Source organism: Bufo gargarizans, chromosome 1 (assembly GCF_014858855.1).
Source record: "Bufo gargarizans isolate SCDJY-AF-19 chromosome 1, ASM1485885v1, whole genome shotgun sequence".
Taxonomy (NCBI): domain Eukaryota; kingdom Metazoa; phylum Chordata; class Amphibia; order Anura; family Bufonidae; genus Bufo; species Bufo gargarizans.
Genome location: NC_058080.1, coordinates 685,618,895 through 685,633,383, shown reverse-complemented (window position 1 = coordinate 685,633,383; position 14,489 = coordinate 685,618,895). Strand labels below are relative to the sequence as shown.

The 14,489-nt window shown below is 43.1% G+C and overlaps 1 protein-coding gene across 5 annotated transcripts in view; it reads right to left on the bottom strand.

The window, feature by feature from the left end:
* Nucleotides 1-2,129: 2,129 nt before the first annotated feature.
* Nucleotides 2,130-14,489, bottom strand: part of LOC122924767 (adenine nucleotide translocase lysine N-methyltransferase-like) — a 59,009-nt gene continuing 46,649 nt past the window's right edge. The window contains exons 4-9 of one of the 5 annotated variants that reach the window (XR_006387432.1): nucleotides 7,944-8,084; nucleotides 7,809-7,859; nucleotides 4,340-4,459; nucleotides 3,901-4,004; nucleotides 3,565-3,791; nucleotides 2,132-2,601 (exon numbers count right to left, since the gene is read on the bottom strand). Coding sequence is in view for 3 of the 5 variants with exons in the window: in XM_044276183.1 (XP_044132118.1) it covers nucleotides 4,283-4,459; nucleotides 7,809-7,859; nucleotides 7,944-8,084 (369 nt within the window). In the remaining 2 variants the exon portion in view is untranslated. Of the gene's footprint in view, nucleotides 2,602-3,471; nucleotides 4,005-4,027; nucleotides 4,460-7,808; nucleotides 7,860-7,943; nucleotides 8,085-14,489 lie in introns of those variants that run through there. The other 4 variants (XR_006387431.1, XM_044276182.1, XM_044276183.1 and 1 more) reach the window with 4 other exon arrangements.

Here is a 14,489-nt window from a genome sequence, read left to right as displayed (position 1 = left end):
AGTTTACAGAAACACCCCATATGTGGTCGTAAACCGCTGTACGGTCACACGGCAGGGCGCAGAAGGAAAGGAATGCCATACGGTTTTTGGAAGGCAGATTTTGCTGGACTGGTTTTTTTGACACCATGTCCCATTTGAAGCCCCCTGATGCACCCCCAGAGTAGAAACTCCAAAAAAGTGACCCCATTTTAGAAACTACGGGATAGGGTGGCAGTTTTGTTGGTACAAGTTTAGGGTACATGTGATTTTTGGTTGCTCTATATTACACTTTTTGTGCGGCAAGGTAACAAGAAATTGCTTTTTTGGCACCGTTTTTTTTTTTGTTATTTACACCATTCATCTGACAGGTTAGATCATGTGGTAATTTTATAGAGCAGGTTGTCACGGACGCGGTGATACCCAATATGTATCCAATTTTTTTTTTTTATGTACGTTTTACACAATTATTTCATTTTTAAAACAAAAAAAATGTTTTAGTGTCTCCATAGTCTAAGAGCCATAGTTTTTTAAATTTTTGGGCGATTATCTTATGTAGGGTCTCATTTTTTGTGGGATGAGATGACGGTTTGATTGGCACTATTTTGGGGTGCACATGACTTTTTGATTGCTTGCTATTACACTTTTTGTGACGGAAGATGACAAAAAATGGCTTTTTTTACACCGTTTTTATTTTTATTTTTTTACGGTGGTCATCTGAGGGGTTAGGTCATGTGATATTTTTATAGAGCCGGTCAATACGGACGCGGCGATACCTAATATGTATACTTTTTTTTTATTTATGTAAGTTTTATACAATGATTTCATTTTTGAAACAAAAGAAATCATGTTTTAGTGTTTCCATAGTCTAAGAGCCATAACTTTTTCAGTTTTTGGGCGATTATCACGGGTAGGGTATGATTTTTGCGGGATGAGATAACGGTTTGATTGTTACAATTTTGGCATAGATGCGACTTTTTTGATCACTTTTATTACCTTTTTTGGGAAGTAAGGTGGGCAAAATTCCAATTTCATCATAGTTTTTAATTTTTTATTTTTATGGCGTTCACCGTTCGGGTAAAGTAACATTACCGTTTTATAGATCAGGTCGTTACGGACGCGGCGATACCAAACATGTGTAGGGAATTTTATTTTTTTCATTTTTAATCAGTGATAAATGTGTTTTTTGATTTTTACTTTATTTTTCACTTTTTTCACTTTTTTTTGACCCAGACCCACTTGGTTCTTGAAGATCCAGTGGGTCTGATGTCTGCATAATACAGTACAGTACAATATATATAGTACTGCACTGTATTTTACTTACACTGAACAGATCTATGCTTTCAGCCTGAGAAGGCGTCCTGTTGCCATGGGAACCTTCCCCGTCTGCTCAGTAGTGGCCAGAACTGCGCAGACGGGGAAGGGTAAGGACGGGGCTTGGGGGGCTGCCTGGAAGCTCTCTCCCTCTCCATTCGGGGGACTGCAAAGGCACAGCAGCCCCCCGATCGGAGAGGGAGGGAGCTCCCTCTTACTGTTAACCTTTTCCATACAGCGGTCCGTACGGACCGCTGTATGGAAAGGGTTAAACGGCTGACATCGCATCACCGATGTCAGCCGTTTATACCAGGGTGCCAGCAATGTGCTGGCACCCTGGTATACCCACTAGACGCCAACGATTACGCAATGGGAGGCGGGCGGGGGATCGCGATCCCGCCTACCGCACCGCCCGCCTCCCGCACCGCCCGCAACCCTCCCCCTGCACCTCCCACCGTGCTCGAACAACTCAGGGGTGCAGGGGGGAGGGATACAGGAAACAATTTTTAATCCTAAAGTTTCTGATCCCCGCGGTCAGGGACCGCGGGGATCAGAAACTGCAGAAATCGCAGCAAACCGCAGGTCTGAATTGACCTGCGGTTTGCCGCGATCGCCGACATGGGGGGGTCACGGGACCCCCCCGCGCATTTAGCCTAGGTGCCTGCTCAATGATTTGAGCAGGCGCCGGGTTCCGATCACTGCCAGCCGCACGGCAGTGATCGAAAATGCACAGGGCGTACATGTACGCCCTGTGTCCTTAAGTACCAGGGCACAAGGGCGTACCTGTACGCCCTGTGTCCTTAAGGGGTTAATATTGAGCAGGTGATTTAATTAGTGTCCATGCATCAGGACTTACCACAGGTATTCATTCTGTGGGATATTCTCAAATCCTGACTGGTAGGTGGGTCCCGAGGAACGGAGTTGAGAAACCCTGTATCCAGAACAACAATGTTTTCCTTTAAGACAGGGATCAGCAACCTTCGGCACTCCAGCTGCTGTGAAACTACAACTCCCAGCGTGCACATTTGCTCAGCTATTCTTGTAACTTCCCATAGAAGTGAAAGGAGGATTCTGAGAGTTGTAGTTTCAGAACAGCTGGAGTGCTGGTAGGTTGCCGATCCCTGCTATAATAGATCTTATAATGGAGTGGCGAGTGGAGATATGCCTGGTGATGTAATGTACATGGTTACCGAGATACTGGAGATCTAAGCAAAGCGCTCTTCATCTTTTACACATATCTCTGGTCTTCAGTCAGCGTGGCCATCCTCATCTGAATGTAGTAGTACACGGTAACAGCTTCCAACACAAAAACTGTCATTAAAGACAAAGACGTTGAAAAGGAATAAGATAAAACTACAAGGAGCCTTAAGATGTGCAGAGATGTATTAACCAGGCTTCTACTAGATGTTCTATGATGTTCACACCATGTTTGTACACAAAGAAAATAAAGTATACTGCAAAAGAGGGTGCTACTGTATACAGACTGTACGGCCCACATACATTATGCAGTTTACACCAGTTTTTAAATTAAATTATGCTAAAAAAAATAAAAAAATAAAAAAGGCTTACCGGTATTTCACGCAATTGTATTCAGTCTGTGAAATACAGTCCGCATGACAGCAGTATTTCCTGGACTGAAAATTGTGGATCCACAAAACGCGGATACAGGCCATGTGAAGGTAGCCGGCCCCATGACAGAAATGCCTATTCTTGTCCGCAATTGCGGGCTGCGGATCGGAACTACGGAAATGAATGGGTCCGCACCCGTTCTGAAAAATTGCGAACCCAAAAATACGGTCATGTGAAGGCACCCTAATCCTGGGAGTTTTGGTGCAGTGTTCAGTCCGGGAAATAATGCTATCACACGGAGCATATGTCACGTACTAAATATGTTCATGTGTAGAGATGAGCGAACTTGTGTTTTAAGTTCGGCGTCTAAAGTCCGGCTTCCGGTTAGCGGAGAATCCCGATATGGATTCCGAATACCGTTGTGGTCCCTGGTAGCGGAATCAATAATGGCCGATTATTGATTCCGCTACCACGGACCACAACGGAAGTCGGAATCCATATCGGGAACCATATCGGGATTCTCCGCTAACCGGAAGCCGAACTTTAGACGCCGAACTTAAAACAGAAGTTCGCTCATCACTATTCATGTGAAATTGGCATTTAGAAAGATTTAAATCGTATACTGCGCAAATCTATATTCTTAAGCTTGGATTCATCTGTAATTGACTTTCATTTTAGATGAATGGATGCTCTCTAGAAACTTACTGGCACGTGTTAAATAGCTCCAAATCCCATGCTTTCCTTGACATAAAAACTTAAAGAATATGTCTACTTTTACAACCAGTATCATGTTTAGGGTCATTCTTTGGCTGTATTTCTCCTCACACAAAGGAGCAGATACCAGTCCTGGGATGGTGACCTTCTACATTCCTACTGAGCTCTCCTTGTGTAACAGCCTAGGCCCTGTTATTGTTCTCAATCTAGAGACTGTGCTGGGAGACACAACAAAACATTTTAGTGAGACAGTGCACAAATAATTATTATCAGTTCCTGTCAGCTATGAAGTCTAACCAGGGTTGCCAAATCTTCAAAAATGTATACCTATTCTTGGTCTCGCATCCAGCCAGTTCTCATAGCTCATCACAGGAGCCTCCTGCTTTTCTGTAAGTGTGATTTATCCCTCATCCGCTCTAAGAGCTCCAGGACTGAAAACAAATAGAGTGGAAGTTAGGGAAAGGACATCACAGAAGTACAGTGCTGGCAGATTCGATAGAAGGGAGATGCCCCCTGCTTCTGAGTGAAATGCATCTAGCTGTGCAGCTGAAACTCAAAAGAATATGGCCAAAAAAATATTAGGGAAGCCCAAACAACTATTTCTTCACAGATAAGATTGTACAAAGAAACACATTTAGTAGTTGTCATTAAATATGCACTGGTGAAACGGTGATCTTCAAGCTTTATTAACAAATCCAGATAATCTCATTTAAGACAGCGGGGGATCAGAATCTTTTCTAACATCAGCCATATCGTATGCCCAGACCTGGTCCAACCCTGAACCTTCAGTGCATGTTGGTGACCATCCAGTTAATGGAAATCGACAAACTATCACCCTGGCGTTATCAGGAAGTTCTTCAGCTAACTTCTTCTTCACTGTTTCAACCTCCAAGAAAAAATAATCAGTCAGATACATGGAATTACCCCATTTCTACATTGCTTTACTTACATTATATTTACTGATTGTGAATTACAGTCTGTATTGAAGTCCACAGTTGCGTTCACTATTTTGCAGGCCCCAGAGTTGAAATCTCCCAGCATTCCTTACTCACTTAATGGCCCTACATTGCTTATTCTGTTGATTTCTATTCTGGATCTTTTTACCAGGCACTGCACTATATTGTAACGTGATGTAGGGGTAAACTAAAATTGGCTATACACCTTAGATACAGTAGCTTGTTAGTCTAACAGCTATTTCTGACATACACCGGCACACTTGGCTGGCATGCATGCGTTTTTAATGAGGAGAGGGTGACAAGTTGCTGCCTGACACCTCTGCTGGTGTGAATTATCTTCCTTGACAACAAACGGATCTTGAAATTCTTTCCCCTAAAATCTGCCACTAGGGTAGTCAGAACTCCCCTATACACATTAGATGGTCAACCAGTGCCATGGACATAAGCATTCATCTCATGTGTATGGCCACACCATCTGTCTTACAAGATGAAAAAAGATTGAGATTTCTTCTCTTTTAAAGGGGTTATCCAATAGAACAAATACCCCCAACAATGCCCAGGCCCCTCCTATAGACAATACTTACCCAGTCCCCGGCACCCGCATCTCTCCAGATCCTTGCACGGCCACCGCTGCATCTCCCCGTCATGCGGATCAAAACATCTGGCGACGGGGTAACAGCCAATAGCAGGCCGCGACAGTGACCAGCCTCCTTAGCGTCACCTATGATGCTAGGGAGGCTGGTCACAATCGCGGCCTGCTATTGGCTGCTCCTTTGTCGCCGGATGTTTTGATGCGCATGATGGGCAGGTGAACTGGTGTAAGGATCAAAGTACATAGGAATGATGAGGTAGATGAGACAAGTTATGTAAAGCAGATCAATATGAGTGAAGTAGGAATCAAACAGTTGTAGCAGTAAATTGTTGGGAGCAATTATACATGAGGATTATAGAGAAGAAATGTGAAAGTTTTATTGTCCTTGAATTGATGTCCAGTCCATGAATGTGATGAACCCAAGAGACACATTCATTCCTGATCTCAGTGTGTCAAAGGATATCGTGAACTTGTATTCCAAGATTCTCCTGTCCCTCTGAGATTTGAAATTCCCTTTTAACATCAATACTTTCATGTCTGTGATGTTGTGGTCATGGCTGCAAAGGTGTTTGGGTACAGGAAAAAAATTAGTTTTTGCCCTTGGTGAAGAAAAAGCTTAGCCATGACTGCAAAATAAAACTTTAGGACATGAGCGATACACTTGCTCTGCAAGTAAATTGACATCCAGGACCGGCATGTATCTTTTAGATCCCCTAATCCCCTGCCCAGCTTGTGGGTCAGCCTCTGGCCACTGCATCCAGGTGGAGAATTAATGGAGAAGTGGCCATGCAAGTGCGCGACGGTCTTCATTTAGGCTACATTCGCGTTTGGTGCGGATCCATCATGGATCTGCACAGACGGATCAGTTCAGATAATACAACAGTCTGCATCCGTTCAGAACGGATCCGTTTGTGTTATCTTTAACATAGCCTAGACGGATCCGTCTTGAACACCATTGAAAGTCAATGGAGGACAGATCCGTTTTCTATTGTGCCAGATTGTGTCAGAGAAAACGGATCCGTCCCCATTGACTTACATTGTGTGTCAGAACGGATCAGTTTGGCTCAGTTTCGTCAGACGGACACTGACGTTTTGGTGTCCGCATCCAAAGCAGAATGGAGGCAAACTGATGCATTCTGAGCAGATCCTTTTCCATTCAGAATGCATTAGGGCAAAACTGATCCATTTTGGAGAGCTTGTGAGAGCCCTGAACGGATCTCACAAACGGAAAGCCAAAACGCCAGTGTGAAAGTAGCCTTACTCATATGGAAGTCACAGAAATAGTTGAGCAAGACCGTATCTATTAGACATGTATGGAAGATCACATACATATACCATAAATGTCGAAGATGGAAATATCCCTTTAAAGCTTTAGTCTGACAGCCAACTGCTCCAGCTTCTCGTTCCTCTTACAACACTATGAATAGATGTTTATAGACTACAACATTGAACGCCGCGCTGGCTGCTAATCATCACCCGTGTAATTGCATTTACAAATTTAGGTGACGTATTAATTGTGTGCTTGCAAATTACCCGTTTTATGGACTAAAAGTGCAATTACATGACTGCAAACAGGACATAAAGTTAATGAAGTGCAGAAATGAACTTCACATTCAAGTTCTTCCACACAAATCTGAATAGCAAATTCAGAGCTAACGACAAAAAATAATCTGCTCATAACCTAATTCTGGGCTCAGTAATGAGCACATTATTATTAGAAGTCTTTATAGGTCATGTTTACTCACCTCCCTGCTGCCGGCATGCATTAACCAGTTCTGGACCAAACTATTTCCCCCCTTTAATGACCACATTTCCATTTTTTGGCTTTGAAAGCCAGCGTGTTTTTTTTTTTTTTTTTTTCATTAAGTTAAGCAAATCATTTTTGCTTCTTTGTTTCACTTGGTTTTTATTTTTATTTTATTTTAGTATTTTTGTTTTTATTTTTTTCATACCTGGGGAAAAATAAAAACAATTGTGGCCCTGTTCTGTTATGGTTGTTAAATAGAATATATAGTTTATGGTCGTCGAGGGTGGGGTTGTAGCATTAGGGGCTGTGATGTGGACTAGCAGTGCAGTTTTTTTTTTTTCTTCTTCACTTATTTTACACATTTTGCTTTTCCATACTATCATACAAGACATTTGGGGGAGCATTTTAATATTACAATTTTTTCCTGATTGCTAATAGGTCAGCCACAGTTACAGGGGTAGACAGCCTCCAGAGCCTCACTGCAAAGCTGGACTGGGTCTGCTGAGACCCAACAGCACCTGAAGTTACCTGGCAATCCCATAATCACCGAGAGGGGAGGAGGAAGTGTCATGGCTACTTCCTGATCTGTATACACGGCAATTATGGAACACAGTGTATACAGAGATGGTGAACAGTAGTAAACCATCTATGCCGGCATAATTTACAGTGCTTCTCAGCATAATCAATAGTATACAATAGAGGCGGTGTGACCCAGCTGTACAACAGCACTCCTGCTGTCAGACTTTTCCTCTGGCATTGGGCCACACCAACCCACAGGATCAGCACCACAGCAACCATGCAGTACTGCACCATGTGAACAGATCAATGCACAGCATGTGGATGTGCAATACATGTTTTCTTTTTTTGGCTAAGTGACTTTTCCTAAACGAGACCGAACAACTAACACGTTATACTGAAATATTAAAAGGCCGCTACTCACAACACTCGGTGCCAGAAACACAGTCACATGATTGTACTTTGATAGATTAGCCTACAAAACACACAATGAAAAATGTTTGGTTATTATGAACCTTGTAAAATTACTGTTATACAAAAGTCAAGGATATCTACTTACTTTCCAAAAATCCTGCTTGAGGAAAGTTGCTTGCTCCTGAGAAATCCCTCTCTGATACGCCTTAACTTTTGCCCAATTTATCAAGAATGAATTTAACTCATAGCCAGTGCTATGTAATCCCATAGACGCTGCAGCAAAAACCTAACATGGAAAAAAAATAAAATTATTTTTTAAAGCAAACACACTGTAGACACTTTGATATCACAGTTGCCAATAGAGAAGTACATAAGATGCCTTTAATAACTTTCTATATCAAGACCCATCTCGCTTGAAGTTGTCCACAAAATGAAATCCTTTTGCCTCCAAATAATACTTACAGATATAAAAACCAACATAATAACTTCATATAGTGTCCAAATAATGCTAGCCAAATAATACTGCCATTCAGTGCTTAAAGGGGCTGTCTAATTAAAAATATTCTACAGTTTTCAAACCAGAACCTGGATCGGAATACTTTTGTAATAGAACGTAATTAGGGTTGAGCGTTCCCAAACTGTAAAGTTCGGGTTCATGCCGAACTTTACGATTTTTTTTTTATTTCAGTAAAAGTTTGAGTTCGGTGATTTAATGGTGCTTTTTGAAAATGCTGCAGGGCAGCCAATCAACAAGTGTTTAACTCGTGTGCCCTTAGAAGCCATCACAGCCATACCTACTAATGGCATGGCTGTGATTGGCCAGTGCAGCATGTGACCCAGCCTCTATATAAGCTGGAGTTACATAGCGCCACACGTCACTCTGCTCTATTAGTGTAGGGATACGATGCTGCTGCTGTGAGGAAGAGAATAGGAAAGAATGTGATATCAGAACTTGTTGTTAACTCTGATCTACAGCGATTTTTTATTTTTTTTTGTACCCTGCCCTGAGCCCAGTGACATAGAAAAATACGTTTTATCCGTCTGTTAGTTAGGTGGGCGTCGGCGGCCATTTTGTGCAAGTTCAGTGCACCAGCACTGCATATGTGCCAGGGACAATAATTTAATCCTGTTCTTTTAGTTCAGTGGGCAACATATACCCATTTTAAGTGCACCTGCACTGCATATGTGCCAGGGGAAGGGAAAATAACATAGGTAATCAGTCTGAGTTCAGGGACCCGGGGGTGACATATTCCCATTTTTTTCTGTAAAAGTACCCCTGTGCTGCATATGCGAGTATAATCAATTCAGTAAATCCATCTGTTAGATTCTGGGGGGACAAATTAATAATTGTTTGCTAAAAAGTACATTCGCGCCCTGTACTGCATTTGTGATAGTGAAAGAAAATCAGTTAAATCCATCTGTTTCACTGCGGGTGAAAAAAAAAAATCATATATTTTTCCCATAAAGTACCTTTGCGGCCTGTACGGCAAATCTGAAATACGGCAAAGTGAAATCTAATCAGTAAATACAACTGGGACATTGTGGATGAAAAAAACCCCACTTTTTTGGGCCATAAAGTGCCTTTTCGGTCTGCACTGTATTTGTAATAGTGAAAGAAAGTCAGTTAAATCCATCTGTTTCATTGTGGGGTTTTTTTCCATAAAGTACCTTTGCAGCCTGTACTGCAAATTTGATAGTGAAATATAAAAATCAGTAAATACAACTGGGACATTGTGGGTGAAAAAAAACATTTTTTTGGCCATAAAAGTACCTTTGCGGCCTGCTCTGCATATCTGACAGCCAGGCAAATAAATACAGTTAATCCACCTGTAGGATTGTGGGGTGACATTTCCACGGTTATCAGACCAGTCATTCACAAGTGGCTCGGAGGGTGGGTTCCTGCACCAACATGTGCAATACACCATTTTTACACCCCAGACACAAAGATAATTTATCTGTTTGTTCGTTCTGTGGCTGACCTTTCTACAGCAATTTTTTGGTGGGTGTAATGCAACATCTAAAATTAATATTAATAATTTAATACTCAAAGGGGTTGTCCGAGTTATGAAAAAAAATAATATAGCACTGAAAATCTGATATATAACGGAGCTAAGCAAGTTTTATGCAAAAAAAATTATATATTTTTTCCCCTCATTTCCCTGGTTCTTTCTGGCCCTTTGTTTACCTGCAATAAAAACAATCTCTGCCCCTCCCCCTGCTCTGCAAAGGGAGTGAATACAAGTGCTGCCCTGAGTGACATGTCTGCCTGCTGGGAGACTCTGCAGCATGTTGTATGTGTAGGACTACAAGTCCCAGCTGTATAATGACACTGCTAAGGGAGTGGATACAAGAGCTGCTCTGAGTGACATGTCTGCCTGCTGGGAGACTCTGCAGCATGTTGTATGTGTAGGACTACATGTCCCAGCTGTATAATGACACTGCTAATACACACAGGATCTTCCCCCTACCTTCTTGTGTAATGCTCTCTCTAGTATATCAGCTCCAGTGCCCAGAATTGTCCCTGCCTGCAGAGCTGTGCAGCTGAAGGGGTTAAGAATCCTAGCAGAGAGCAGACGGCAGTGAAGGGGGGTGTGGCCAGCACAGTGACATCTGGTTTACAGGCTTGTAAATTACCTTTATCAGAGCAGGGAGAGAAGCTGACATCGCAGGTCATGTGACGCTCAGTGAAATCTGAGAAACCAGCCACTGGAGATAAAGTGAGTGAATTGGAAAGCTGTTACATTTGCTTAGTTAGGAACATAGAAAGAATAAAAAAATAACTCGGACAACCCCTTTAATCCGTCTGTTAGTTAGGTGTGCGACAAACCAATTTTTGTGTGAAGTACACCTGCATATGTGCCAAGGACAGTAATATAGTTAATCCGTCTGTGAGTTCAGGGGTTGGCATATTTGCGTTGTTGGCCGTTTTATACCCCTGCACTACATAGCAGACAGAGAAATAATTTTAAAAAATTTGTCTCTTCAGTTGGTGGGTGACAGTAACCCATTTTTGCAGTTGAAAAAACCCTGCACTGTATAGGTGACAGGGACCGAAATTTCTAAAAATCGTCTGTTACTTCGGTGGGTGACTGCAAAAAATAAGTGAGAGTCAAATAACGGACGTGGCCCTGGTCGTGGTGTTGGTAGAGCTCCTGTTGCAGGGAGAGGACGTGGTCGATCTGTGCCAGCTACACGCACAAGTGAAACACCTTCCTCAGGTGCGAGTAGGCGACAGAACCTTCAGCGTTATTTGATAGGCCCAAATGCCGCTCTACGAATGGTGAGGCCAGAACAAGTACAACTTGCAGGATGACAGGCCGAACTGGATGGACAAATGTCTTTTTTCGGCCTTAAGTACTATGTTACTATGTAGATTGGGTTGCTGACAGTGCCTCCAGTTCCTTTACATTGTCTCCCACCCAGTCCTATGAAAGATCACATTTGGCACCTGCAGCCGATGGCCATCGGTCTTTCACCTCACCCCCTTGCAAATCAGCCAAGCAGTCTGAGCCCCAAGTCATGCAGCAGTCTCTTCTGCTTTTTGATGACTCTGCTAGCAGGGTTTCCCAGGGCCATCCACATAGGCCTGCCGCAGAAGTGGAAGAGATTGACGTGGACCAGTAAGCACGGTCAGGGATGTTATAGCTCCCTAACAGCACACTGGGTAAATGCAGTGGTGGCTGGGCTGAGGCGGATAGCAGTTTGGCGCATGTCCTTCCACCACTGAGGATTGTAGGGTATTTCTCTTTGCCTCCTGTTGCTTCCTCCTCCTCCTCCTCCTCCTCCTCCACTTCCCCATCCTCTACCACCTCCTCATCCGGTCAGCGTAACACCTTTACCACCAACTTCAGCACAGCAAGGGGGAAACGACAGCAATTTTGAAAACGTATCTGTTTGGAGGAAAAATCCCACACTGCGCAGGATCTGTGGACAGGCATGGAACAACAGACCGATGAGTGGTTAGTGCCAGTGAGCCACAAGCCCGGCCTGGTGGTATGCGATAATGGGCGAAATCTCGTAGCAGCTCTGGGCTTAGCTAGTTTGACGCACATCCCTTGCCTGGCGCATGTGCTAAATTTATGTTAATAACTTGTCCCACATTTCCACCCAATCAGATTTCAGCCATTGACCTCCCTTGGATGTGGTATCCCTTTCTCAGGCTCCCTCTCCGGCATGGAACCCTGATTCCCCGTTACCACTATGGTAGGCGCATAAAAGAACATCGAAAGTTGATAGGGAAGATGTCCAATTGGATCGTGGACGTTAAGGGGCGTGCGATCAGGCAGAAGTTATCTAGAGTCAACAAAGTGGCAGCAGGGCCTCTCCTGTCAAACGTTTCCTCCTCCAAAATACCGCAGTGACATTCCCTGTAATTTTTTGATTACTCATTCCAATAACCGGGCATCTTAAGAGTCCTGTATTGTTATTTATCTTCACTACCTCCCTGAGTGGGGAGTGGGTAATTGCTGCGCATACCCTCCTTTCCTTCGATTCTTCCGCTTTAATAACGTGTCCCACATTTCCACCCGATCAGATTTCAGCCATTGACCTCCCTTGGATGTGGTATCCCTTTCTCAGGCTCACTCTCCGGCATGGAACCCTGATTCCCCGTTTACCCATGATCACCATGGTAGGCGCATAAAAGAACATCGAAAGTTGATAGGGAAGATATCCAATTGGATTGTGGACGTCACGGGGACGTGCGTCATGGTGGGGCAGTATGTTTGCACACGCTTACATGAACTGACTGATGGTTCTGCCCCCTGCAACTTCTGGGTCTCTAAATTGGGCACATGGCCTGATCTTGCCCTTTACGCCTTGGAGGTGCTGGCCTGCCCTGCAGCCAGTGTATTGTCTGAACGTTTGTTTAGCACGGCAGGAGGGGGTTATCACATATAGCCAATATAGACAAGCTCACGTTCATTAAAATGAACCAGGCAGGGATCCCACAGGACTTGTCCGTACCTTGTGCAGAACAGACATGTATACCTGCCTCACCCAGCCATTGTTGAACTCCAGCGCACTTTCTCTGTTTTATTTTTTATATTTCTTAATGTTTTAGGGTCGACCCAAATTTGAACAAAATAGAAAAAATTAAAAAAATAAATAAAAAACAAAAAAACTGTGTTGGCTACCTCCTCCACCTACACCGCCTTCTCCTCCTAGATCAAGATTATAATTTTTTATTTTTACGTATTTTAAGTCATTTCCCTATTCACATTTGTTTGCAGAGTACTTGCCATGCTCTTAACTACATGTTGCTGCCTTTTGCAGCCCTCTAGCCCTTTCCATTACTTTTTTAGAGCCATTTTAGTGCTCCAAAGTTCGGGTCCCCATTGGCTTCAATGGGGTTCGGGGTCAAGTTCGTGTCCCGAACTCAAACTTTTTTGCGAAGTTCAGCCGAACCCAAACTTCCAGGCGTCCACTCAACTCCACACGTAATTAAAAATTTAGCATGGCCACTGAGTAATTCAATAAAATATATCTGTATAACGCCACCTGTTTGTTTTTTTATTTCTTTGACCTGCTCACAGAGATGGCCGCACATGCTCCGCTTCATCCTTCAACTACCTCCCGAGTTGTGATAGGGAGAGCATGGACACGCCTCCTGAGCTGTGATAGGGAGAGCATGGACACGCCTCCTGAGCTGCAGCAGAACAGACACTCCCCTTGAGCTGTCAGCTTGATATAAATCTAGCAGACAATGAATGGGGAGATCTCTGGATCCACGTGAGGTACAGGGCTGGTTCTAGGTTCTTTAGAAACTGTCATGTACTGTATGATGTCCGATATTATGTGACCCTCATTCAAAAAAATTCCTAGACGCTGCATTCTCCATACATTTCAATGGAAAGGTGGATGCCTTGGCGTGCATGCCAGGTTTCCACTAAAGTATATAGGGAATGTGGTAAGTGGTAATTGGTGGATTCCAGTTCACCCACAGATTTTATTGTCTACAACTAAACTAAAGTATGGACACGCTCGTGCTACTACCCCAAGATGGATAGTGCTGCGGTAACGCTCCCACAATAATGTAGCAGAAAATGTACTAATCGCTATATGTGGTTACTGCTATCACACTCCACCACTACTTAGCTGGCACAATTAAACCCAAGGATCAAACAAAAACCAAGCAATACATTTTTAAAATGATACACAATTTGGGAATATTAAAGGGAACCTATCCCCTTGAAAATACTAATTAATCTGCAGGCAGCATATTATAGAGCAGGAGGAGCTGAGCAGATTGATAGATGGTTTATGGGAAAAGATTCAGTAAAACTTGTATTTCATTCATTTAAATTCCAGCTTATTCTGGGCTTTGAAGTCAAGGAGTCAGTCCCATTAGTGATTGACAGCCTTCCTTCTATGACTGTATACAGAGAGAGCTGTCAATCACTGATAGGAATTCAAAGCCCAGAATGAGCATGGATATAAATGAATAAATTACAAAGTTTTACTGAATCTTTTCCCATAAAACTATATATCCTGCTCAGCTTCTCCAGTCTATAACATGGTCCTGCAGATTAATTTTCATTTTCTGGTGACAGGTTTCCTTTGAGGGCATTTGGAAACCACAAATTAACTATTATCTGATTTGCAAAATGTCCTAGCAAAAGCTGCACAGGTGCCAGTCCAGAATGTTCATGTGAGAAGTCTGACTGTCTGATAAACTCCACCGGTCTGATGT